The sequence below is a fragment of the Puccinia triticina genome, chromosome 8A (genome assembly GCF_026914185.1).
Source record: "Puccinia triticina chromosome 8A, complete sequence".
NCBI classification, from domain to species: Eukaryota; Fungi; Basidiomycota; class Pucciniomycetes; order Pucciniales; family Pucciniaceae; genus Puccinia; species Puccinia triticina.
In genome coordinates, this window is record NC_070565.1 from 7,421,549 (window position 1) to 7,445,956 (window position 24,408).

Consider the following 24,408-nt stretch of genomic DNA (forward strand, 5'->3'; position numbering starts at 1 on the left):
TCAACCCTTATAACAACATTTCAACCCTTATAACAAAGTAATTGAAACACTTACACGTTGCCAGTCAAACAGATTTCATCTGGAACAGACCAGACCTATCACTTAATAAAACTTGCCAAGCTGAGCTTGGTGGGTCTTGTTGACTGATAACAGAAGGGCAGAGCTTGCAACTCCATCATACCCTTCACCATTCAGCAAAAGGGTTTCATTACCACTTTTGAGTCTTACACCGGGAGGAGTACGGGGTCGAAGCGGGGTTGTTGGGAAATTAAACCCGGAAACCTCAGATGGGACGGCTGGCTAAGCATTCAGGATTGGGGTAAAGGAGCTCTCTCGAGAGGCTCCTCCATTCGGGCTGGTCGTCTAGAGAAGGAAAAAGAATAAGTATAGAATCTAAGTACATATATATATCATAACTAGGAAGGCGTACTAAAAACGGGGAAGCAACGTTGGAAGGGCGCGAACACAAAGCGTAGCGAACGGAGGGACGATTGTTTGGGCGATTTCGATGGGTACGACGGGTCATGATGAAGCTATGAGGAGGATAAAACTTGGGACTACAATGGATGGAGAGGAAACAGGCGGCGATTGGTCCACCTTTTAAAGTAAAGGAAGCAGCTACACGAGAATAACAAGGGCACGTAACTTCGGCACAAGAGTCAGGACGCGAATTCTCGAGGAAAAGAGGTTGCGTCCGGTTCTGACCAACCAGACGACTTGACTCACCGATCTCCGGAACACCAAACAAGGCTAACTCATCAGCTCCAGGATCCTGACCAATGCGGTGGCAGGATCCAGGTTTACATGCAAGTGCTGGACCACGGTGGCTCGAGAATTGTACGAGGAATGATCGTTGGCTCCCCATTTTTTCATCACACTAGAAAGAGAAGAGAAATGGAGAGTCAGCTGTCAAACATAGAAAAGAAAAAGAAGAAAGAAGGAACTTACGTGCGATGGCGACCAATCTGCAAATCCGATCAAAGAACTCGGAAGACTGAGACCTAGGCGACGAAGAGAGATGTAGCGTTGCCGGGATATGTATATTGTAGGAGTGGGGCCGGTTGGGGAGGTAATCGAGTTGAGTTCGGTTCGGATCAGCGCGCGCGAATCGGAAGCAGAGAGCTGCGCAAATCGTAGCGCAGGACCCGCAGCGCTCACAGTTTTGGACCTCACACAACTTTTCAGACACGATCGAGTCCCCAATCTCTACTCAACAATCGGAGCTTGCGGCACACTGCGCGCGCTCTAGAACACTAGCACAACCACTGCGGACGCTATGGACACACGACGTTGACTGCTGCGCAACTGCGGACTGCGCGCAGCAATTCGACTCCCAGACATCAAAAAAAAATTAACCCCCCCAATAAAACCAAAAATAACAGAACCCACTGTTTTGAGCTCAATTTACCCCTCACTCAGCCTCTCAGGATGCATGCCCAGACACTCATGGACAACTCTTCAAGTCTCAAACCTCTAAATCTGCAAGTTACCACACTTTTCACCGCAAAATTGTCTGGGGACAGACAATAAGTTGGGGGAGGTTGTGGTAGACGGAAAGGTTCCACTACATCGAAAATAAAAAAATTCTCTGTTTTCTTTTCTTTACATAACATTCATCAGAAATCACGGACTTTGGCGCAAGGACGGGACTCTACAGGACTAGAAGTTACATTCCAAGCTACATATACACCTCACCTCCTATTCCAAACTCACGTTTACATACACAACCCAGCTGCAGGACAGCTACACATATTCATTTACACTGCATAGTATGTACATACATTCTAAATTGGTGGATTTTCACAACTGACAGCTGCAGGTGACATCATAGTAGTACCACATTAAATCCCTCATGTTCTGACCAATCATAGTCACTCATTCAGTTTCCCTGCAGCTAAAATCCCTCATACAGGGCCTCCTTGTAGCTAAATTCCCTCACATTTGTCTATATAAGGAGCTCTCTCCCCCCCTTAGTTGTCTAGGGGGCAGTTCATTACTCACCAATCACAGTCACCCCAACATTTACATTTACAGTCTTACATATACTTAACAACCTACATACATAACAACCCTTACAATAACAATATCAACAAATTATTCAGTTTCATCAACAAGCTCATCTGAACCAACCAATCCTATCACTTCATTAAAACTTGCCAAGCTTACCTTGGTGGGTCTTGTTATCTGGTAGTATAGAAGGGCAGAGTTTGCACCTCCATCATCCCCTTCTCCATTCAGCAAAAGGTTCTCAGGAACACTTTTGAGTCTTACAACGTGTTACAGGGCGTTACCACCCATTACGCGCCGTTACCGCCCGACACGAGGTGTTTTGGTACTCAAATCTCCTCCCAAAAAAAACTTTCTCTTGCTACGGTACCCACTGGCCACAGAAAAGGCCGTTACTGCTATCGGTAACGGCGTAGCTGGGTAAAGGGGATTGATTAAGCTTAACATATGTTTGAAAGATTGTATTCTTATAGCAGAAAAAATTTGGGGCCAGTTGGAGCACCGTAGATAAGGTTTCGGGGGTTTGCCTTAGTAGGAAATCTGCCAAATCCACCCCCCCGGCTACACAGGGTCTCCCTGAGGAGTGCTAGAGCCATGAAGCCTAAAATATATTCTAGAGAGTGTATTCATGTGGCAGGAAAAATCTGGGGGCATTTGGACCACCGTAGCTAAGGATTTGGCAGATTGCCTTAGTAGGAAATCCGCCAAATTAGCCCCCCGGCTACACAGGGTCTCCCTGAGGAGTACTAATGCTGTGAAGCTCACAATATTCTCTAAAGAGTGCATTTAGACTGCTGTCAAACTTTTAGGGTGTTTGGGTACAACAGTGACAAGATATAACTTTTTTTGTATATTCTGTCATTTTTTGTTAAATTAATGTATTGACTCCCATTCTCAAGAGAGGAATTGATTAATCAACTCCCAAGCCCCCCCCAGGTCAAATCCAAGTCCTGAGGACCCAGGGGGGACGTCCCGAGACAGTCCGCACAACGTAAACAACTTTTGGGAGTCAATTTATTAATTCTTGGGAGTTGATTTTTCAACTCCCTAAAATAATAATGATGGAAAATCATAAAAAAGAGAAAACAGAAAAGGCAAGATAAAAAGTCTACAACAACTTGAGACAAGAGAAAAAAAAACTGATCAAGCAGTAGAGGAACGCTTGGAAAATGCAAAAACAGAACATGTGAGATCTTTCTCAAATACTGTCATGCGAGAAGGAAGGGGGAAGAAAGCATAAAAATGAGAATTCATGAAAGATGCTAGTTTAAAATCTCGTTGATGGGCTTTGCCGGTAGCCCCTGTTCGTCAGTTTCATTATGGTCGTCATCCTCATCATCCGATTCTGTTTGCTCCCGGGTCTCCTGGTCTTGTTCTCCCACAAGCAGGGGCGTATCAGCTTGGTCCTCATGACTGAGACTATTCCTCCTGGTTCGTTCTACTTGCGCCACCAAGATCTATGAGAAAGACGGACCAAACAAAACATTCGATACATCTTAGAAGCCACTACTGAGACAAGAGATTAGGAAATGATGACAGTACCCACGCTTTCTTTTAAGACTTCTCCCGGAACCTCCTCATCGTCATCTCGGGTCACCGTGCCCAAAACACTGCCCTTCCTAAAGACTTCTCCCTCCTCAATCGTCAGCGATCTGCTATGGCTCTCAACAGGCGATCGAGGGGGAACACTGGCTGAGGATGAAGGATCAAGTAGAAGACTATCATGACTCCTCTGGCCACTATCGATCGCCACTTCGGTTCGCTGTCGGGCTCCTTTCGTGCCGGTAGTTGGAGGTACGTGCGGCGGAGACGGCGATACCCCGAAGGGTTGGTTTGATACCACAGAATTAGGGCTTCGGAAGCTCTGGCTATCTGGTCGAGAGATAGATTGAGTCCCGGGGGGTTCGGATGAGATGCTTCCAGTCTTTGAAGTTGAACCTGACCGCTGAGTAGTCTCTTCTTCTTCCGAGTCTGGATCTTCTTTTTCAACACCGAACCCGGGACTTCGGGACTCGGAGCTTCTGGAAACGTTGGATGCCGGCGAGGGTACTTGAGAGTCGGAGGAGAGTGGAGTGGAGCTGAGGGAGCCGGTACTTATTGTATTTGGCTCTTTATGAACCGCCTCGGCATATTGACAAACATACACAGCTTGTGCGTGAACGGACTGGGCATGAGCTATGAAAGAAGGAATGATTGATTCCTTAGCTTCAAAACATTCAAGGGCCAAGGAGTATGCTTGTTTGTTTTTTCTTGACAACGAAGACTTACACTTCAACGCTTCATCCATCATGAGGCTCCCGAGGGCCTCCTTTATCTGGAACTGGCCAGCCTTGACTTGGTCTAGTAACTCTTTGACGAGCTCACTACATTCCACTATCATCGGGATCTTCCGCTCTTCTTGGATCATCCTAAGCTTTCGTTGTTCGTCTTCGGAGATCAAGTCCCGTAGGACTTTGCAAGTTTCTTCTGTCGAGGCCAAAATCTTCTTAACTGTCTCAGCACGACTGATGACGTTGGAATTCTTGGGCGTCCTGCCGGAAGCCAGATTAGTAGACTGTTGCTTGATCCCAACAGGCTTGATAGGGTGTTGTTGTTGCTGTTGTTGTTGATTGGCGAGTGCTTTGACCACAGTGGACTTTAGCATCGGCTGTGCTATCGTGGTTTGAGTCCCGCGTTGGTAGGCCATTTCCTGGGCTAGCTCGGTATTGCGCACACAGGATTGCAATATTTCTTGAGAAAGATGCGCGAAATCAGGGTCGTTTGGCGGGATGTTAATGTCCAAGCACCTTATGCTGGTGTTCATCTTCGCGGAAACAGCTAGCGCCATCACGCCAGCTATGTCGATCTAAAAACAAAAAGAGGAGTGACGAAGGTCAACTAGTTAAGTCATTGAATCATATACCTGCGTAGAGTTATATCGGGTGTTTGGTTGTGGACTTGACTCAACTCCATGATTCTCGGTGAGATCGAGGTGGATAAGATTCTTCATCTCGGGCAGAAATTCCGCGATTGCAATAGAGCCTTGGGAACTCAATTCGGTTTGCGACAGATATATCCGCTTTAAGGAGCTATTGATCGTGCAGGTCGTTCGCAGGGCTAGAATCTAATCAGCAGGTAGGAGAGCAAGCAAAAAGTTAAATGTTGCGCAATCGAAAAATTATACTGATGAAATCTTCAGGGCTTACTCACGCCTTCTAGGTTGGGACCACAACATGGATTGCGACTGAGATCAAGCGTCTCTAAACAAGTGTTATATCGCTGCTCGCACGATATCCGGAAAAAGAAGTAGAGGATATGGACATATTCCCGAAAAAAAGAAAGAAGAGGTCAAGAATAGGGGGACAATCGATGTAAGTTTGACGATTAGAAGTTCAAAAAGATAAACCCCGGACACGTCATTTGAATTTTCTCGTAAAGAAAAAAAAGAGTAATGGACTCAACAAGTGCATCTGCCAAATGGACCAATCCGGTGGGGTCAATGCGATTCTCTGCCAAGTTGAGTACTTTCAGAGTCCGATTTTTCTTAAGTACCTGAGCCAAATAGAAGACGTCTGCGCTTCTCAAGTCGTTAGATTTGACGTCTAAAGTCAATAATTGGCCGACCGTTGGGAGTTGATCGATCTTGGACTTGATCTTGAATCTTTGCTCATGCGCCTTCTTCATCTCGTCTTTTACCAATGCGGATAGATTTCTATTCGAATTTGTCTGAGCCAGCTCCGACTGACTCAGCTCTTCCGTTTGGTATGAGGACTGTTTATCTGAGGTCAGCTCATTTACCGGTGGCGAACGTGTTATTTGTCCTTGCGTCTGTCGCTGTGCCAGTAGATCACTTTGTCGAGCGGTAACTGAGTTTAAACTTACAAACGGTGCGGGAACTTGAGGGGAGGATAGGTCTGAGGATTCGTTGCCAGCATTCCCTGGCTGGTCTGAAGCATGGTCCGTGGTTGAATCTGCCTTGCCACCCATACCATCACTGAAGGTTGATTCAGTCTGAGTCGGCCAATCTTTGATCATCACCGCCAAAGATACTGCACCAAGATTGAAGATTCGGTTATTTCGGAACGAGACGTGCTTGAGCTTTGATAGACGAATGGCGTGTGCTAAATTGTCTAGCTGATTGTTTTTTAGGTTGCAGTGGTCTAGACGGAGAGAGACGAGGTTTGAGGAATCGGAAGATGACCAATTTGAGATGGCAGAGAGGGCTTGCAGAGCCGGGGAATGGTCTTCTCGAAGGAGTGGTGCAGATGGAAATAATGAAGCCCATTCGTCTTCATCTTGGGTGGGAGGGATCGTAGACTCGGGTGGGTCGAAGGAGAGAGATGTAGGTGAAATGCTAGAGGCGCTCGTCAATCTGGAGATAGAATGTGACTTGAGGCTCGTCTGAGTAAGGAGGGGAGCGTTGGGATTCAAAGGCTTGAAGTTCGTCGAGTTTGGTGAAACGGTCGCATCCGAGTGATCCTTACGAACATTCCCAGCTAAAGCCTGTACGAGGTACTCTACCGATCGTCGGTCGAGCGAATTGCCAGATATGTCTATATTGCGTAGCGCCTTTGCCTAGGAATCAAATCAAATCTAGTTATCCGATGCAAATGTCTACATAGGGAAATCATTGATGGAGACCAAGAAAGGAGCAGAACAGACGACTGACTTTTTTGATAAATACAGCGATCAATTTCCAGCCTTTAGCTCGAAGCTTAGGATTATGAGCAAAGCTGATCGAGGGTAGACTACCACTGACGAGTAAGCCATGTAAGATCGGCTTGAGACAATGGTCTTCGAGGCTGCAGTTGGAGAGGACGAGTGATTTCAATCCAAAGTCAACACTGAGTAGATCACCCAGAACTTCGGCCGCTCCGACTCGGTCCAGAGGGATCCCGGTTAGATCGAGCAACTTGGGTGGTAGGGGGGCTGCTTGTTTGATGATCTCTCGAACCTTCATTATTCCCCATCCTTCTTCTCGAGTTCGACAACATTCATCATAAAACAGTTCTAAACTCCGCGCCGTCCAGCCGTTGACGGTAGGAGCTGGGCCGATGGGCTGATCGGTTTGATGGTTCGTAGGGGAGCTGGGGGGGTGATGGTGGGCCGAGGTGCGATTGGCCAGAAGCAGTTTACGGGCTTGATTGATCCTGAGTCTGTTGAGCTGATCGAAGGATGGGGGCTGAGTGTTACTGATCGGATAGACAATTTTGAGATCGGACATGATGAAGTGCACTTTTTTGAGAGAGGAGACACTCAGTTGGAGGTTGGTTCCGGCTGGAAGAGGAGGGTGGAGAGGAGGGGCGAGGGCGTTGGTTTGATTGAGATTGTGGGACGGTTCGGTGCTTGACGAGATAGGTAGATGGTTAAATCTTGAGTTGGGGGATAGAGCTTGAGTTGATGAGGGTGGTGAGCTGATAGTTTGCTGATCGGCCAGTAGGTCGGTTGTGGGATGGGTTGGATGATTTGGATTTGATTGAAGAGGCGCTGTTGTCTGGTGAAGCTGATTGTGGTCCTCTGCGGCGGACCTTGGTTTTTCGGCGGGAATGGAGGCAGCACTCGTGCTAGTCGGAGCAGCAGCAGCAGCACCCAGACGTTTCCAGGCGTTTCCGACCCAACCAGCAGCGGCTTGGACACCCTGACCGACACTGCTCCCGCCTGCGCCGACGACGGCGCCTAGTGGGCTTTCCTCGAGTGCCGCATAGCCCAACTTGTTGCTGAACGGGCTGAGGATATCCCGCTTGAAGTTGAACTTGGGTTGCGGTTGGGGAGACGGTTTGAGGATCGATCTGAGGGGTTTCCGAGCGGGTAGTTTCCGGTGAGGGGGAGTATTCGGACGAGGCGTAGGGGGCTGGTCGGATGGTGTTGTTTCCGTTTCCGTTTCTGTTTCTGCTGTTGTTGCTGTTGCTGTTGTTGTTGGGGTGGTGTTTGGTTCGTTGGTCATGGTGTTGTGGTTCTGGGTCGGAGTGTATTGCTGCTGCTGCTGTTCGCTGGTGCTGGGCTGATCGCTCCCCTCTGACGTCATCCCGACCCAGCCTGGGCTTCAGCTTCATACTCCCCTTGAATCATACAAATCCGATGTCCCGTTGGACATGCTTTTTGCTGTCCCATTTTTTGACCAGACTACCCAGGTCCCCTTTTCGGGTTACGGCTTCTTTGGGAGGTGTCGGCCAAATTTGGCGGACATTGGAGGACTGGAGGACTTCCCATCGGCATTTAGAGAGCTCTAAATGCCCCTCTAATTCCTAAATTAAGACACCCACCAAAACCACAAACAGCACACATGAGAGCAACAAACTACAGGCTTAAGAAAACATTTTCCTTGATCCTGAAAATTAAGAGTTGGTCTGTGTAAATTGAGATCTGGGAGGCTCCCAGACTCGACGGGAAGTCCTCCACTTGCTGTTGAGTCTGGGAGCCTCCCAGATCTCAATTTACATACCCAAATTCTTAATTTTTGACAAAAAGGGAAATGTTTTCCTAACCCTACAGTTCATTGAATGTGCACTGGTTGAGTTTTTGATAGGTGTCTTATTTTAGGATTTAGAGGGGCATCTAGAGCTCTCTAAATGACAACAGGAAGTCATCCGTTGGAGGACTTGTGCAATCTGGGACCCAGCAGATGTCTGTTTAAACCTGGAAAGTCTAAATTTTGGGGCCGGCTTTTATCAAGCTTAACAAAGCCTCCCTGTGAGAGCCTTATCTGGCCTGAGAGCCCCAGGAATATCAGCCTGTATCAGACTTTTTTAATCATAACATAAATTAAAGTCAAAACCTGAGAACTTGATAACATAACAATATAACTTGAACATTTCAAAATCACTTACATCAAATTTATAACATCTCTCAACCCACTCACAGATACCTGGTTCTTAGGATCTGAAGTAGATATACTTAAGAATAGTTCTTCTGATTTAGCCACACTAAATTCTTAGTGTAAATTTCTCCCAGAGCCTAATTAAGGAAGGCAGCCCTTCAAGCACCTTTTAGTTTATCTTACTTAGTTTTGCTATTCTTCCCTTCCAAGCTCAGATCACGTGTTGCGTAGAAGTTCCACAATGGCCACCCCAAAAGTCAAAACCTCGCTTGCGACTGCCTTTGAGAGCTTGAATGCTGAAAAGTATGGCTACCTCAAGCAGCACATGACCTGGGAGAAAGAGAAGGAGCACAATTGACTCGAATGGGAGAAGGAGCACTACAGCAAAGAGCTGGAATATGTGAATAAAGGTGTCCAGCGACAGTTGCAACTGGCTGAGGCAAGAATGAAGGCCACACGCAAGTTGTTTGACCAAGGGAAAACCACGGCCAAGGTCGAGGGCCTCTTAAAGGTCATTTTTGGGTGATACAGATGGTCTGTGGTTTTCTCTCTCATCTCTTCTCTTAAAAGGGTTGGATGGCTGACGTCTTTCTTCATTGTGTTTGGTAGGAAGGACATTGCGGGGTCTGCAGACCAATGGCTGTCCCGCCCTCCCCCCCCCCCCCCCCCCCATGCCTCATGTTTTCAGCTCTTCCATGCACCCAAATCCTATGTTTCAACTTAGCTCTATATTCTGGACACACTTGGGGTAGTCCAATGGGTGCTCACTGTTTTTCACCACTTCCATCCTCACCAAGCCTAATATGCTATCCTCACCAAGCACTTTTTTCAATGCTCTCGGCCCAGTCAGAAGGGACCTTTATTATTAAGGCTGCGTTTTTTTTATCATGATACCTCCCTGCGCCATGATCTTCTTTTCTTCAAATGTTTGTTAGCCAACCAAGTAGTTGTATAGCTGTTGAAGCTCAACCTAATCCCACGGCTTCATCAAGTGAACCATCACTGACATCTGAAACTGCGGCATGCGCGGCTCTCAAGTACCGCTCAGTCAAAGTCTGTCTGTCATCAACCATAACCCAATCCAACTTGCTCAGTATCAACCGGTCTTTCCTCAACTCATTTGCTTGCTCTCTCCTCAGTTGTCATCCTCTCTTGCCGCCAAAAAACCTCATTCCCCTTTCCTTTTTCTTTTCTTATTCCCTCAAGCTCCAATCTCCAACCTCTTTCTCCACCCGGTCTCCAACTCAACCTCATCTGAAATCATCATCATCATTGCATCTTCAATCAACTCATTGATCAGCTCAAGCTTCTTCTCTGTGGATTTCTTGTCCCTTTCTCAACTTGGTGAAAAGTGAACCAGCAACCCTCTTGGCTTTTACACTCTTCATTACTTTTCCTTTCTTTGCTAACTTCTGATTTCCATTCTCAGTCCTTGTCTCAGTCCTGTCCAACTTCTTCTTAGTCTAGTTTTCTGTACGCATTACAAAGCATCTTCTTGGGTATGATCTCTCTGTCAACACTGTTGTTTTCCTTTTTCCCTTTCTGATCTCCTGTGTCTTGAGATCTGGTTTTGGTTTTCAATGCAATCAAATTTATAGGTCTTTTAATAGCTACCCACAAAGGAAAAATCTTCAATGAGTTGAACATTGACACCTGAGTTGCGTGAGGAAATCTCAGCCTTTGGAGGCCTGGGTAGCTCATTGACGGGCAAAAGTTTTGCCCCAACTTCAACATTTGCAATTGTATTGCAGGCACGTGGGTGCCCAAGCCTGTACAAGCAATACAGCCTTCTGACTTTATCGATTTGCCCGTTGTAGGGACTCTTGTGGGACACTTAAATGTTTATTTGGTGAAAATATCCTCTGAGGGGGAAATAAATTGCTAATAGGTTGAAAGGCTATTACAACTTACGGGTGGTTTGAAAGACCTGCCCCTCTAATGGTACTATGCAAATAACTAAGAGTCTTGTAATCAATATTTATAAAGATGTGGCTGATTCCAAGATAGATCTTACTTTTGTATAGTAATCTCTATCAGACCTAGATTCCTCAAATCACTATTCTTGCAGATCTGTTACAACTTCTGATGCTAGAGGGATAATGTAATCCAGTGGGATCAATTATGTAAAATACAATTGTTGTTGATGTTGGGTTGTTGATGAGAAGGTTGGTAATGATCTCTTCCTTAAGCAATCTCTTGATAAGGCACTTTAATCAATACTAGAGCTCCTGGTTGCTACTACACTACTACTACTTGTTATAATTGTTGTTGATGAAGTTGGTAATAATCTCTTCCTTAACAATCTCTTGATAAGGCACTTTAATTACTACTAGAGCTCCTGACTACTACTACTACTACTGACTCAAACTTAACACTACCACTACCACTACCACTACCACTAAAATACCACTAAACTACCACTGTAACTAAACTAACCACTGTGACCAAACCTCTGTAGGCTGATGGGGAAAAGATCTGATGAGGGGGGGAAAGAGGCCTCCTTATATATTGAAGGGTAAGGGAATTTAGCTCCAGGGGAACTCCTTGTGAGGGCTATTTTCTGCAGGGGATATCAGTTGCACAGCAAGATATGCATGTGTTGCACTGCCTGCCAAACAATTAGGTAATGGATTCTGCAGGAGGGGATATCAGTTGCACAGCAATATATGCATGTGTTGCACTGCCTGCCAAAGAATGATGTAATTGATTCTGCAGGCAGGCTCCTTGAACACCTTATCTGCCTGCATATGCTGCACTGCATGATATCATGTGTTGCTAGGTGACCCAAACAACCTTCCGTAACCTACCATATGCCTGCATGTCCAGCTGTTGCCTTCTTCCATCCAGAATATTGGGGGTCAAAGCCTCTCCTCCCACCTTGCTCCATCCTTCCTTCTTCCTCCTCCCTAATTAATACTTACATCCATATCCCATCATACTGAATCCTAGACCCTTATAAAGTAATATACCACCCTTATAAAGATAACATACCCTTACACAAGTAATATACCCTTATAACACTGCCTTACTTGATACACCACACCATCCTCCCTTCCATTCCTGGTTGAGACATGTGCTTTCAATACCTTCCACCTCTTCTATTGATAACATCCTTCCACCTCCCTGCCATCCTACCTAGTCATGGTCCTCCATTCCATCCCTGATCACGCCGTCCATCCTACATGATCCTAGTCTGCCGTTCCGTCCGTGCTAACACTATCCCTCATCCATCTGTCTGTATCTGTAATGAATCCATTCCTCCCATCAACACCTACACTGCTTGTATTAAATATAACTTCCTCCTCTTATAATGAATGATAGATGTATCTATGCTGTCTCAATACCTCTGCAATGTGCTTTTGGCATTGTCACGCCAATGGAGCACCACATCCCCCCCCAACTTAATGCTGTCCACAGCATTTGTGACAAATGCCAAAAGAACCATATTCAATTATTCACCAAAAGAATTGTCCAACAGTCGTGATTTCCGTTCTTCCCAATCTAATATTTTGAGTCCTGTTTTTGCTGTGTCCAATAGTTATTTTCCTCCTATACCAAAGCGCCAGTCGAAATAAGGTCTTCTAAAATTACTGATTCATCCCCCCTCCCTACAACTAGTCCAATTCCAAGTCCCAAATGTCTAAATTCACCACTACATCTTAACTGTAATCCCTGTTGTTGTTCCGTGACATCCATCCATGATCCAGTATAAGCCAAAAAAAAATCCCAATCCTATCTTTCTTCCTCTCCACACCAATGACATTGTTCCAAGGAAAAAGCCAGTTTATTCCGCAAAAGGTTGTTGAAAAGCAGTATTTAATAAGATCCGGCCTATTTCATCCTTCCCTCCTCATACCTGCTCAATCTGATTCTACAAATTTTTCCAGTTCTGATGCCCGTAATCGATGAACCCCGCTAATCCAAAATACTCTTATTTTGCCCTGTTGTTTTGCTATAAAATTCCAAGTCCTATTCCACCCCATCCATTTCGCCCGCTAGTATCTTCCTGTTCCAAACGTCCGTCCGTCCATTTTCCTATCCTTTGAATATCCCAATGATTGTAACCTCTAATGACTGACTACTCTTCATACTAAAAAAAATGTAACTTGTTTTTAAATTGGCCCACCCTATTCCCTCAGCTAAACAAGGGAAAATGTTTGCCTACCAAATGCTTTCCAATATTCTGAGTAATCGTATAATTGTAACCAACTATATATATATATAACACGTTCCACCAATCACTCCGTGCTACCCTCTTCCTCCTCCTCTTCCCCTTCCGTTCCTTCTTCCTGTAGTCCTTCGTACTCTTCCTCCTCCTCTTGTTCCTCTTGTGTTAATTCCTCCCCTTCCTCTGCTTGAGACTCTCCTCTAGGGTAGAATCTTTTGACGTGATTGGCTGCAAACATCCTTGTTAGGACAGTTCCATCTAACTCCGCCAATACATATGGTCCATTCTTCACCTGCTTAACTATCCTATACGGCCCATTCCATTTATGCTTAAACAAATTTCCCCACTGAGTTTCTAGAGCTTTGTTGTATACAAGCACCAAGTCACCCGACTTAAGTGGCTTCCGTAAACGATGCGCTAGCCGCCTATCCCAATATCGAACCGACGTCTCCCGAGCTTTCTTCATCTTTTTACGAGCTTCCTCCATCATTTCCTCCTTGACCGCCAGTTGCTTCGCTCTTGCTTCCAATAATTCCGCTGTTGTTTGAATTTCCGCCCAGTTCACAGTAAGAAAACTTCCCAACTCCTGATCCACGGGTAAAATCGCTAGCTGTCCAAACTGCAACTCATATGGTGAATACCCTGTTGTTCGCTTTGTTGATATTCTGTCCGCAAATGTCACCAATGGTAAGTACTCTTTCCATTTCTTCCCGTCTTCTCCACACATCTTGGTCAAGGCATCCTTTATCTCTTTATGCCCTCTTTCCACCATTCCTTGTGCCTCTGGGTAGTAAGGTGTCACCATCCTTAAATTTGTTCCTACTCGCCGCATTGCTGTTTGGAGCTCTCTCTTAAATTCCGCTCCCCCATCTACTGTAACTTCTTTTGGTACGCCATACCGGTAGATCCATTCCGCAAGAAACCAATCCGCCACGTTCTTTGAGCTCAGCTTTACCAGTGCCACCGTCTCCGCCCATCCTGAAAAATCGTCCCTTGCCACCACCAAGTACTTCCACTTACCCGCTTTGATATGGACTGCATCCATGCTGACCCGTTCAAATAGTGTGGTTTTGTATGTTGATTTCCCGTCCTCCTTCTGTAAAGTACGACTCCGCTTCTGACAATTTTTGCATGATTGAACCCAATTCCGGATGATTTTCTTCATTCCTTCCCACCAATATCGCAACTTTATCCTCCTATAGGTTTCTGTTGCCCCCCGATGGCCTAATTCCTCATGCATTGCTTTCATTATCTTCTCCTGTGTTGCTCTGACCGATACAATTACTTGACTATATGGTATACTTCTCTTCCTCAACTGCCCATCCTGTACAAAGTAATTAGCCGACCTCCGTTTAATCTTCTGGAACTCTGCTTCTGAACAGTCTGTTGGCCGTACAAGTGTCTCCAGATAATTCTTCATTCGCTTCCAGAATCCAACCTGTTGTACCCCTGCTCCCATAACCTGAGTCTCTACGATCCCTATTGACTTTACTCCCATGCCGGGGTGTGGTTTCACCCATCCATCCTCTTCGTCCGCATCTTGTGGCACATCGTCCTTATCCAAGGGTCTTCTTGATAATCCGTCTGGCATAGTGAAAGTCTTACCTGGCTTATGTACCAAATCAAAAGAAAAAAGCTGAATAAACGCCACCCAACGTGTCATTGGTGCACTTGGTAAACTTGGGGTGTTAATCATCTGTATAAGAGCTTTTGCATCTACCTGTAATTCAAAATGCTGTCCCCATAGTAATATCTGTAGCTTCTTCAAAATTTTCTTGACCCCCAGAAGCTCGAGCTTTGACTGTGCATATTCCGATTCCTTGTCCGTAAAACTTACTGACTCGTACAAAACAGGCCTGTCTAAGGTGTCCTTGTCCTCCTGCATGAGCACCGCGCCTGCCGCCAAATAGCTGGAATCTATTGCTAACTTGATTTTCCCGGCTTCCTTACTGTAATCTAGTCCCTTCAATACAATATCCTCCCCTACAATTTGCTTTAGTGATTGAAACGCGTCCTCGCACTCCTTTGTCCAAACGAATTCTGTATCTAACCTAGTCAAACGCCGTAATGGTGCCGCTACCTCTGAAAAACCCTTAATGAACATTCTAACGTATACACACAATCCCAAAAATTGCCTGACATCCTTCTTGGTTGTTAATGGAGGCCAAGTCTGAATTTTATTTTGTTTCTTCACCGATATAGTCCTTCCCTCCTGTGATACCACATGCCCTACAATATCCAAAGCTGGGACACAACATGCAAACTTTTCTCCTGAAATTGTGAGGCCTGCTTCTTCAATCCGAAATAAAATACGTTCCAAGGTAACTGCGTACTCCCAAATGAATCGGCGTATATTTGGATTTTCATCTAATGTAGCCCCCCCATAATCTGACTTAGGTCCCTTGATTCCGCCATCATCAATAAATATCCCCACATTCTCCGGTAGCTCCTCCTGAAGTATCCATGTCATCTGAGCCTGATACACTGCCACTGAGTTCGTTGCGCCTTGAGGTAATCTAGTGAGTTGTAGCCGTCCCAAAGGTGTTTCAAAGGTGGTGAGAGGTCTTGAAGCTGGATCCAATTCTCGTTCGTCATATCCTCCCATAATGTCTCCCAATCCATAACAAGCTCTTCCCGCAAACAAGTCCACGAACTCCTCAATTTTTGGAGGCAACCCTGCATCTTTAATAGTGACTTTATTTAGTTGCTGCAGGTCATGGACAATCCGCAACTTTCCATTTGACTTAGCCACACAAAAGACTGGGCTGGAATAACTAGATGTAGATTGCTCGTAGAGCCCAGTCTGAATCCTTTTTCTCACCAATTCAATAAAATCATTCCTGATTGCGTTTGGAATGGGAATTGGCCGTTGTTGCCATGGTTCATGATCAATCACTGGTATCTTATATGGTTGGCCATAATCGTGCTTAAGTATCCCTTGTTCCTCCTCCGTAAACGCGACTGCCTTCTCCCTAAGCACAATTACATGCTTCAACAACTTCAACTCCTCCTCTCTCAACCAATTGGGTGGTCCAAAGTTTACCGCTTCCAGCCGCTTCGCCGTAACTCGTTTTGTTTCCCTAAAGTCCGGTGGAAAGGGTGCGAGGGGTGTCTGATAAGGGTCTCGAGATAATTTGGGTCTTTCCAATGGCGGGTTAAGTCCTTGAGGCATAGGTTGATTTACCGGTCGAATCTTCTTTGCCACCCCCTTGTATTTTGCCGCCCCTATTGTGTAGTCCATATTGTCTAAAAACTGTCCTCGAATCTAAAAAAGAAGCTAACTGATCAGTACCTACTGCTGCTTGCTGTAAAAAAAATTAATTAGCTCTATGACTGCTTGAACTTGGTTAAGGTAAATTTTGTTCACTTGAGCGCATAGTCTTTTCCTCTGTTCCTCTGTACTTATTCATGAGTTAGTTTTGATTGAATTTGCCCACCCCTGCCCTCAGCTAACAAACTTAATTGCTGCCTACACACAAATTTAACTTATCAAATGTTTTATTTACTTTACCCTTTTTCTTTTTCCTGTTGTACAACATAGGCTTTCACATGCCCTTTCACCAATTTTAAGTAAACATGACTAAAAGGAAACCAAAGAAAAACCCGATACTATACCAAAAACACGCTCCCGAACTGTATTAACTCGAACCCGCGGTTGCCCCGCGTTCCTCCGTTCGGAGTTCTGCACTTTTATATCCATCAATACAGCATTCGAAGATACCCAACCCTTCCAATTCACTTCCTCAGCCCGGTCGCCACCATTGCTTTCGCCATTGTTCAATGAATCCATCCTTGAATACGCCTGCCGATCGGTCTCACGCAATGAATAGGCTGTCGACCTCGACCATCAGTGAGTCAGAATGAGATTAGGTACTTGTTCAGCTTCGCAGGCTTACCGAGAACCTGTTTGTTCTTGAGTGCCCAGAACCTTGCGGTCGACTCCCATGTATATGCTCTATGCCCCGTCTGAATGTGCTCAAAGCTCAATGTGCTGACTTGTCCCTTTTTTTTTTTTTTTTTTTTTTTTTTTTATGGACTTCGTCTTCCAGCATTTTTCTCTGGCTTCCTCCTCAACACATCAATTGATTCGCGTCGTGATTGTTGCCAAGTGCCGATGATCCCTCCTCATCCTACCCGAAATCCTGGGCGGTTGGAAGTGGCCTTTACTTGCCTTATGCTGACGCCGCTGTTGCTATCCTTACTGATCATGTCCTCCTCGCAATCGATCGGCCTACTCGAATCCTCCTTGTTGATAAAACCCAACCCCTCATCCTTTGCTCCATCGCCACTCATCAAGCACCGCCATCTCAACTTTTCCCATCTGCCTAGGTGCAACAATCCTAGTATAACTATTCTCCATCTTGTTCGTCGCTCCTTCCTAGAAGGAAACAAGAAGCTTGTACTTCATACCATTAAGATACTAATTTTTAATTGTACTACTCGCATCTTGCCCTTACTTTTATAGATTATAATGGCTGTTCGATCCATCCTTCGATCTCGTCCTTACAGTGTCGTCGCAGGCCCGACCGCAGCTGCTCAACCTCAAACCACGGCCGACGAAGCTGAAGCCGCCCAGGCTCTCGCCCAAGTCGAAGCAGCTAGAGCTACTCCCGTTATTACGTTTGCCCCGGTAAGTTTCTCTTAGCCTTTTTGCTTCCTCTCGTTTGAAACTAATGTAATCTTCTATATGGCTATGTAGTCACCCACCCGAGGCGAGCCTCCCTTCAACAAAGCTCCGCCACCTTATGAAGAGCGGCCTATGCAAGGGGCTGAGCTCCCTCCACATATGAGGCGCACCCCGCGTGCTGATCGCCGTCGTCGTTGGCCGACGCCAGACCGCGCTCCCAGACGACCTCGTCGTCCATCTCCCTATCATCGTTCCTCGCCTCCGTCCTCTCCGTTAGCCCATCACAGCTCGTCCCCTTCTGTCCAATCTTCTCCTCCATCTTCCCCTCCTAGCTTAGGTCCTGAAGGTCCTACCCCCAGCAATGAGCAGTACAGTGCTGCCTTCTTTGCCCACAGCTTTGTCAACTTCTTGCATGACCTTCGTACCATCTTAGACCGTCTTCCACCAAGCCACCCTGACGCCCAGGCCCACAACCTCATAAGGATGGATGCCACCCTCCTGGAGCACTGGTACCGCCACCGCGCGGATCAATTGTACGTCCTATTTCCTCTACCTTTGTTTCTATCCTTATTGATCCTGGGCTTTCCATCTCCAGCGACTCGATCTAACGCTTCCGGTCCTATTGTAGGGTCGAGATGTTTAGCAACCCCTATTCCAACGCCGGCCTTGTCTATCGCACCCTCGTATCCGCAATCCTCCGCCTTGGTGTGATTGACAGCCGACATGCCTATGATCCGTTCAACCCTGCGCTCTGATCCCCTGCTTGTTTTTCTCGTTCCTTTCCTTACTATCCTGCCTTCTCTTTTACCAAATACATGTAACCTAGCCCCAAAAATAAATAATAATAAAAAAAGACCTCTAACTAATTTTTTTTTTTTTGGACTATATCAATATAACTAACCCTATCCCAACAACTGATGTTATATCCTGCACTTCCTACCCTGTATGTTGTACACTTTTTATTTTTAGTTTTGTTTTATCTTATTTTTATATGTATTTGAAATACATTGGCTGTGCCTCAAAAACAACTCATGAACCAAGTGCCCACGCGAAAAACAACTACTCTGAAGGAAGCCAAAAATAACTAACAAAACACATAAGATAAACACCACAAAAAAAAAAAAAATGAAACTAAAAAGCACAACCAACCTAAGGGTTCCTACTTATACATTTCTTCTATTCAAAAGCGGACCCATCAAAAATACATTGTCTTCCACCATCTCTTTGTACATTATTGCTATTCATGGAAAAGATCTCAACAGCTAAAAACTAAATCCTCCCATTCCTCCCAAAAGGTGGCATAAGCTTCTCCTAGCAGTTTTTGCTCCTCCCGTACGGCCCAACTAAATCCTTCCAAGCTAAATTTTCCGCAGGCACCAACCATCCTTGCTATTGCTCTGGCCAAGAATTCTTCCTCCTCTTTTTCTCTGTCTCTACATGAATCCCATAATCTTTGATTACTCAGATACTTGTAACCAATGTCACCCCCTGAATACAAATTTTTCCTGTCCTCTTCATGGATCCACCAATGGCCTGGCCAAATCAACTCGTTCTTCAGATACCCTTCCACCCCATCACCATTCAACAACATCATGAAACCAATTCGCCCGGCCGTATACCCTGGAAGCTCCGCCCAATACCCGTTTGCCATTGACGGAAGTGTTTCTGGGTATATTCGTAAAAAGTCTTGGGTGGGAAACCCTTGATCTATATAATCCAATCCTAATGCACTGTTCACCTTGTAGTTGCGTATTCGTCCTGATGAAGTATATGTGGGACAGTCTGTCCAACTAGTATCCCAATTCAGTACTTGGTCCAAGTTTTCTGTTATCCATCCATCCTCAGGTTCCCCCTTAAGCTCGCCTGCTGGAGGTGCCGTAGTACTGCTAGGTTCAAGGTCCCAGGTATTTTTCAGCTCTACCATTTCCACCGGCGTACCAAAATAATATGAAATATCATCTGAAGGGGTGTTTGGAGGGCACATTGTTTGTTGTAAATCCTCTTTTGGCTATTTTCTAATAGACCAGGTGGTACACAATTGATTATTCTCTCCACCATTTATCCCCTGATCCGCTCCATTATAGGTTACGCTATCCGCTCCGTTGTTGGTTATGCCCTCTTCTCCGTTGCCTGTCCCGCTCGCCAGTCCACCATTGATTAAACTATCCGTTCCTCTGTCTGTTACGCTACCCGCTTGTCCGTCCGTTCCGCTATCCGCTCGTCTGTCCGTTCCTGAAGTCTGATACCGGCCCACTTGAATACTATGAGAACATTTATCAGCAATCCTTCTAGGCGGTCCCATCTCCCATCCTGGAACTTCTGGAGCACAGATGGGTATACACAACCTCTCTCCATCCCACAACTCATAACTCAAGATTTCTCCTTGTGACTTGGACAACTCCAGACGTACTTTGTGATCCGCCAAAAATGGTCTTCCCAACACTGTATACACTTTGCCTCGAACAATGAAGAAATTAGCCGCCTTGTTGTCCTCCAGGTCTATATGAAATGGAATAGATTCTGCTAAGCCAACAATGGGTGAAGAATGACCACCAATACCCGTAATATTCATACTGATTTCCCTGGTGGGCAGTTGTAACTGCAGCGCAACCGTTTCCGGCATAATATTCAGTTCAGCTCCACTATCCACTCATGCCTTAATTTTTCGTCCTTGAATAGTTATGTTCACAAATCCCAACGGGCATGCGTAAGTCAAAGGTGCTGTTGGGTGAATTGGACGTCCTCTACAGTCAAATTCTTCCTCAAAGTCATTCCGGTTGCATCTTCCTGAATTCTGTTGTCGATTTGCCATCTTGACCTCTCCTGCCGGCAGATTATTCAAGTCTTGGAGAAACTTTGGTGCAATTAGCAAGAGTTCCTCCAAGGTGAGTGTGAAACTTTGCTTCAGTATTTTCTTCCTTAATCCCCCCCCAACTTTGACTCTATCCACATTCTTCTCCGTTGATTCTTTTGCTGATTCCTCCTCTTTGCTTTCCGCTTCTTTCTCCGGTAGCCGCTCCTGTTCCTGGTTCTCCTCGCCTTCGCTGCTTCCGTCCTCCGATGTTCCTTCCACCCATGCTCCTGGATAACTTGACCTCCTCTTACGTCCTGCTACTGGCTTTTTGTTGGCTTCTTGATTTGGCGCTGAGGGCTTAGGTATAGCTTCTTTGGGTTTTTCCACTTTCTCCGGTTTGGATTGAGTTGGCTGACTTTCTGTTTCTTTCTCCTTTTCTGCATTTCTAGGTGATCTTCTCAAGCCAAACCCAATCTGAATTTCCTCATCCTCCTCGCCGTAATGCATCTCTGGTGGACTCCACATCTCCCATCGGTTAGTCGAAATCATGGTTGCTGTTGGCTCATGCGATTTCTCCAATCCCGTGTTTCCTGCCGCCATATTAGCTCGTATTTCTGCTCCTTCCCTGCTTAACTCAACCCGCTCCGCGTATCGCCGTACCAGTTCCCGAATAGAATCCCCTGTGTCCGATGGAATTGGTTCCTTGTTGGGATAGTAATAGTTTGGACCTGACTTGAATACTGCCCGCTTGGTTATGTCTTCACTCAGATGTGAGCAAAACATGACTGTATGGTCCATCTCCTTACAATAAAAACACTGAATTGGTGGCCGTGAGAACAGTGGTCCTCCTGGTCCTGCCGGTCTAAATCCTGGTGCTGACTGTCTTGGTGCTGCTAAATGAGGTGGGAAAGGTCTAGAATTTGGGTTAGTATTCAAGTTAGTATTCAAATCCGTACGTAATTTCTTAATTTCCTCCTCCAATGCCTTTACCTTATCATTCCCCGCCTCTGGCTGGGGTTTTGCTTGACCTTCCTTGTTGTTTTCTGGATCCTTGCTGACATTCTTACCTTTTGTAGTACCCACATCCATATCCAATACCGCCAATGATGCCTCCACGTACTCCTTCAACTGTTCCAGCTTAGGTACCAGTGCCTTTCCGTCCTTGGTCTTGCGTAATTTCTTATTATGCGCCATATCACGTGCCACGTCTCGCCGTATCTCCGTTGAAATTGCCTTCCAAAGTGGTTCCCCACTCTCCGTGTTAACGTCCTCGTATCCCATCTTCTTCAAGTATGCCAGTATTTCCTCAAGATCACCTATAAACGACCGGTACTCCTCCTTTGTTTGGATGCCACCCTTGTCTGCATACTTTTCAACCAAGGTGCCTATTGAGCCCTCATTGAATCGCCTTTTTGGTGTTGCCCTTCCCCATTTTCGAATGAGTTCCCTCTTCAGCAACTCCCAATCCCGGTTCTCATGGCCCTCCATGTTCTCAATACATTCACTAATCTTCCGGTCTTTCACCAAGAATGGCAATTGTAAAGCCACATCTTGTCCACCAGCTTTTTGCATTGAAGCTATCTTTTCCACACGCTGAATGAACAACTCCACTTCAGTCCCATCAAAATGTAAGTTCATCTTCTTAGTATCTAGTAAAACACCCTTTTCCTCGTCCACTAACTTGATCTCAGCTCGTGATTTGAACTGACTAGAGTTTGGTGTTGATCCAGGTGTTTCCCCCACGCTATCTGTAATTCCTTGAATGGTGGTGTCCAAACCCACTGCCCCTGGTGTAAATGGAGTTGACGTTGTAAATCGAAGTGATGGTCCTTGTTGAACTGGAGTTTCAGGTATTGGTACATTTTGTGTTGAAGTTGTAAATCGAAGTGATGCTCCTTGTTGAACTGGAGTTTCAGGTATTGGTACATTTTGTGGTGCCTTCTTCTCTGCTAGCCATGCTGCCATCATTTCCTTTAGCCCCTTCACTTCTTCAGTCAACCCAGTAATCCTTACTTGCTGTTCCTGAATGATTTCTGACTGATCTTGCCCTGGTGGATCCATGATGAGTAATCGCTGATATCCAATCAGTTGCTCTTCCAAATCTTCTGACTTCTTCCTGGTGACTTGATCACAATATTCACTAAGAAATTCTCTCTCTTGCTCCGTCAAATCCCCGTATTCCCACTCCCTGGTGTTGTAATCCAGACTTAAATCCAAACCCCACCACGTACGCCAAATCCTATCCCGTCTTTCACTTGCTGATGATATCCTATCCTCGTCCTGATCCTCGCCGTCCACTCCTGAGATCCTGTTCTTGCCGTTATCTGTTCCTGAAATCCTGTCCTCGCCGCCGTCCACTTGACTATCTTGATCCTCCGTTAGTTGAAGTTACTGATGATCTTCTTAAATTGTTTGATGACTTGATGATCTTTCCAAAGGTAATCGGCCACTGTTGGGACACCAGATGTAGGGACTCTTGTGGGACACTTAAATGTTTATTTGGTGAAAATATCCTCTGAGGGGGAAATAAATTGCTAATAGGTTGAAAGGCTATTACAACTTACGGGTGGTTTGAAAGACCTGCCCCTCTAATGGTACTATGCAAATAACTAAGAGTCTTGTAATCAATATTTATAAGGATGTGGCTGATTCCAAGATAGATCTTACTTTTGTATAGTAATCTCTATCAGACCTAGATTCCTCAAATCACTATTCTTGCAGATCTGTTACAACTTCTGATGCTAGAGGGATAATGTAATCCAGTGGGATCAATTATGTAAAATACAATTGTTGTTGATGTTGGGTTGTTGATGAGAAGGTTGGTAATGATCTCTTCCTTAAGCAATCTCTTGATAAGGCACTTTAATCAATACTAGAGCTCCTGGTTGCTACTACACTACTACTACTTGTTATAATTGTTGTTGATGAAGTTGGTAATAATCTCTTCCTTAACAATCTCTTGATAAGGCACTTTAATTACTACTAGAGCTCCTGACTACTACTACTACTACTGACTCAAACTTAACACTACCACTACCACTACCACTACCACTAAAATACCACTAAACTACCACTGTAACTAAACTAACCACTGTGACCAAACCTCTGTAGGCTGATGGGGAAAAGATCTGATGAGGGGGGGAAAGAGGCCTCCTTATATATTGAAGGGTAAGGGAATTTAGCTCCAGGGGAACTCCTTGTGAGGGCTATTTTCTGCAGGGGATATCAGTTGCACAGCAAGATATGCATGTGTTGCACTGCCTGCCAAACAATTAGGTAATGGATTCTGCAGGAGGGGATATCAGTTGCACAGCAATATATGCATGTGTTGCACTGCCTGCCAAAGAATGATGTAATTGATTCTGCAGGCAGGCTCCTTGAACACCTTATCTGCCTGCATATGCTGCACTGCATGATATCATGTGTTGCTAGGTGACCCAAACAACCTTCCGTAACCTACCATATGCCTGCATGTCCAGCTGTTGCCTTCTTCCATCCAGAATATTGGGGGTCAAAGCCTCTCCTCCCACCTTGCTCCATCCTTCCTTCTTCCTCCTCCCTAATTAATACTTACATCCATATCCCATCATACTGAATCCTAGACCCTTATAAAGTAATATACCACCCTTATAAAGATAACATACCCTTACACAAGTAATATACCCTTATAACACTGCCTTACTTGATACACCACACCATCCTCCCTTCCATTCCTGGTTGAGACATGTGCTTTCAATACCTTCCACCTCTTCTATTGATAAAATCCTTCCACCTCCCTGCCATCCTACCTAGTCATGGTCCTCCATTCCATCCCTGATCACGCCGTCCATCCTACATGATCCTAGTCTGCCGTTCCGTCCGTGCTAACACTATCCCTCATCCATCTGTCTGTATCTGTAATGAATCCATTCCTCCCATCAACACCTACACTGCTTGTATTAAATATAACTTCCTCCTCTTATAATGAATGATAGATGTATCTATGCTGTCTCAATACCTCTGCAATGTGCTTTTGG

The 24,408-nt window shown here is 45.4% G+C and overlaps 1 protein-coding gene across 1 annotated transcript; it reads right to left on the reverse strand.

The window, feature by feature from the left end:
- Positions 1–3,269: 3,269 nt before the first annotated feature.
- Positions 3,270–9,421, reverse strand: PtA15_8A781 (uncharacterized protein; the record flags this gene model as incomplete). Its single annotated transcript, XM_053172245.1, has 8 exons — positions 3,270–3,464; positions 3,554–4,182; positions 4,276–4,852; positions 4,955–5,110; positions 5,197–5,265; positions 5,449–6,561; positions 6,656–7,837; positions 9,389–9,421. The coding sequence occupies 8 exons, from the start codon at positions 9,419–9,421 to the stop codon at positions 3,270–3,272; spliced, it is 3,954 nt and encodes a 1,317-aa protein (XP_053023428.1).
- Positions 9,422–24,408: the final 14,987 nt, after the last annotated feature.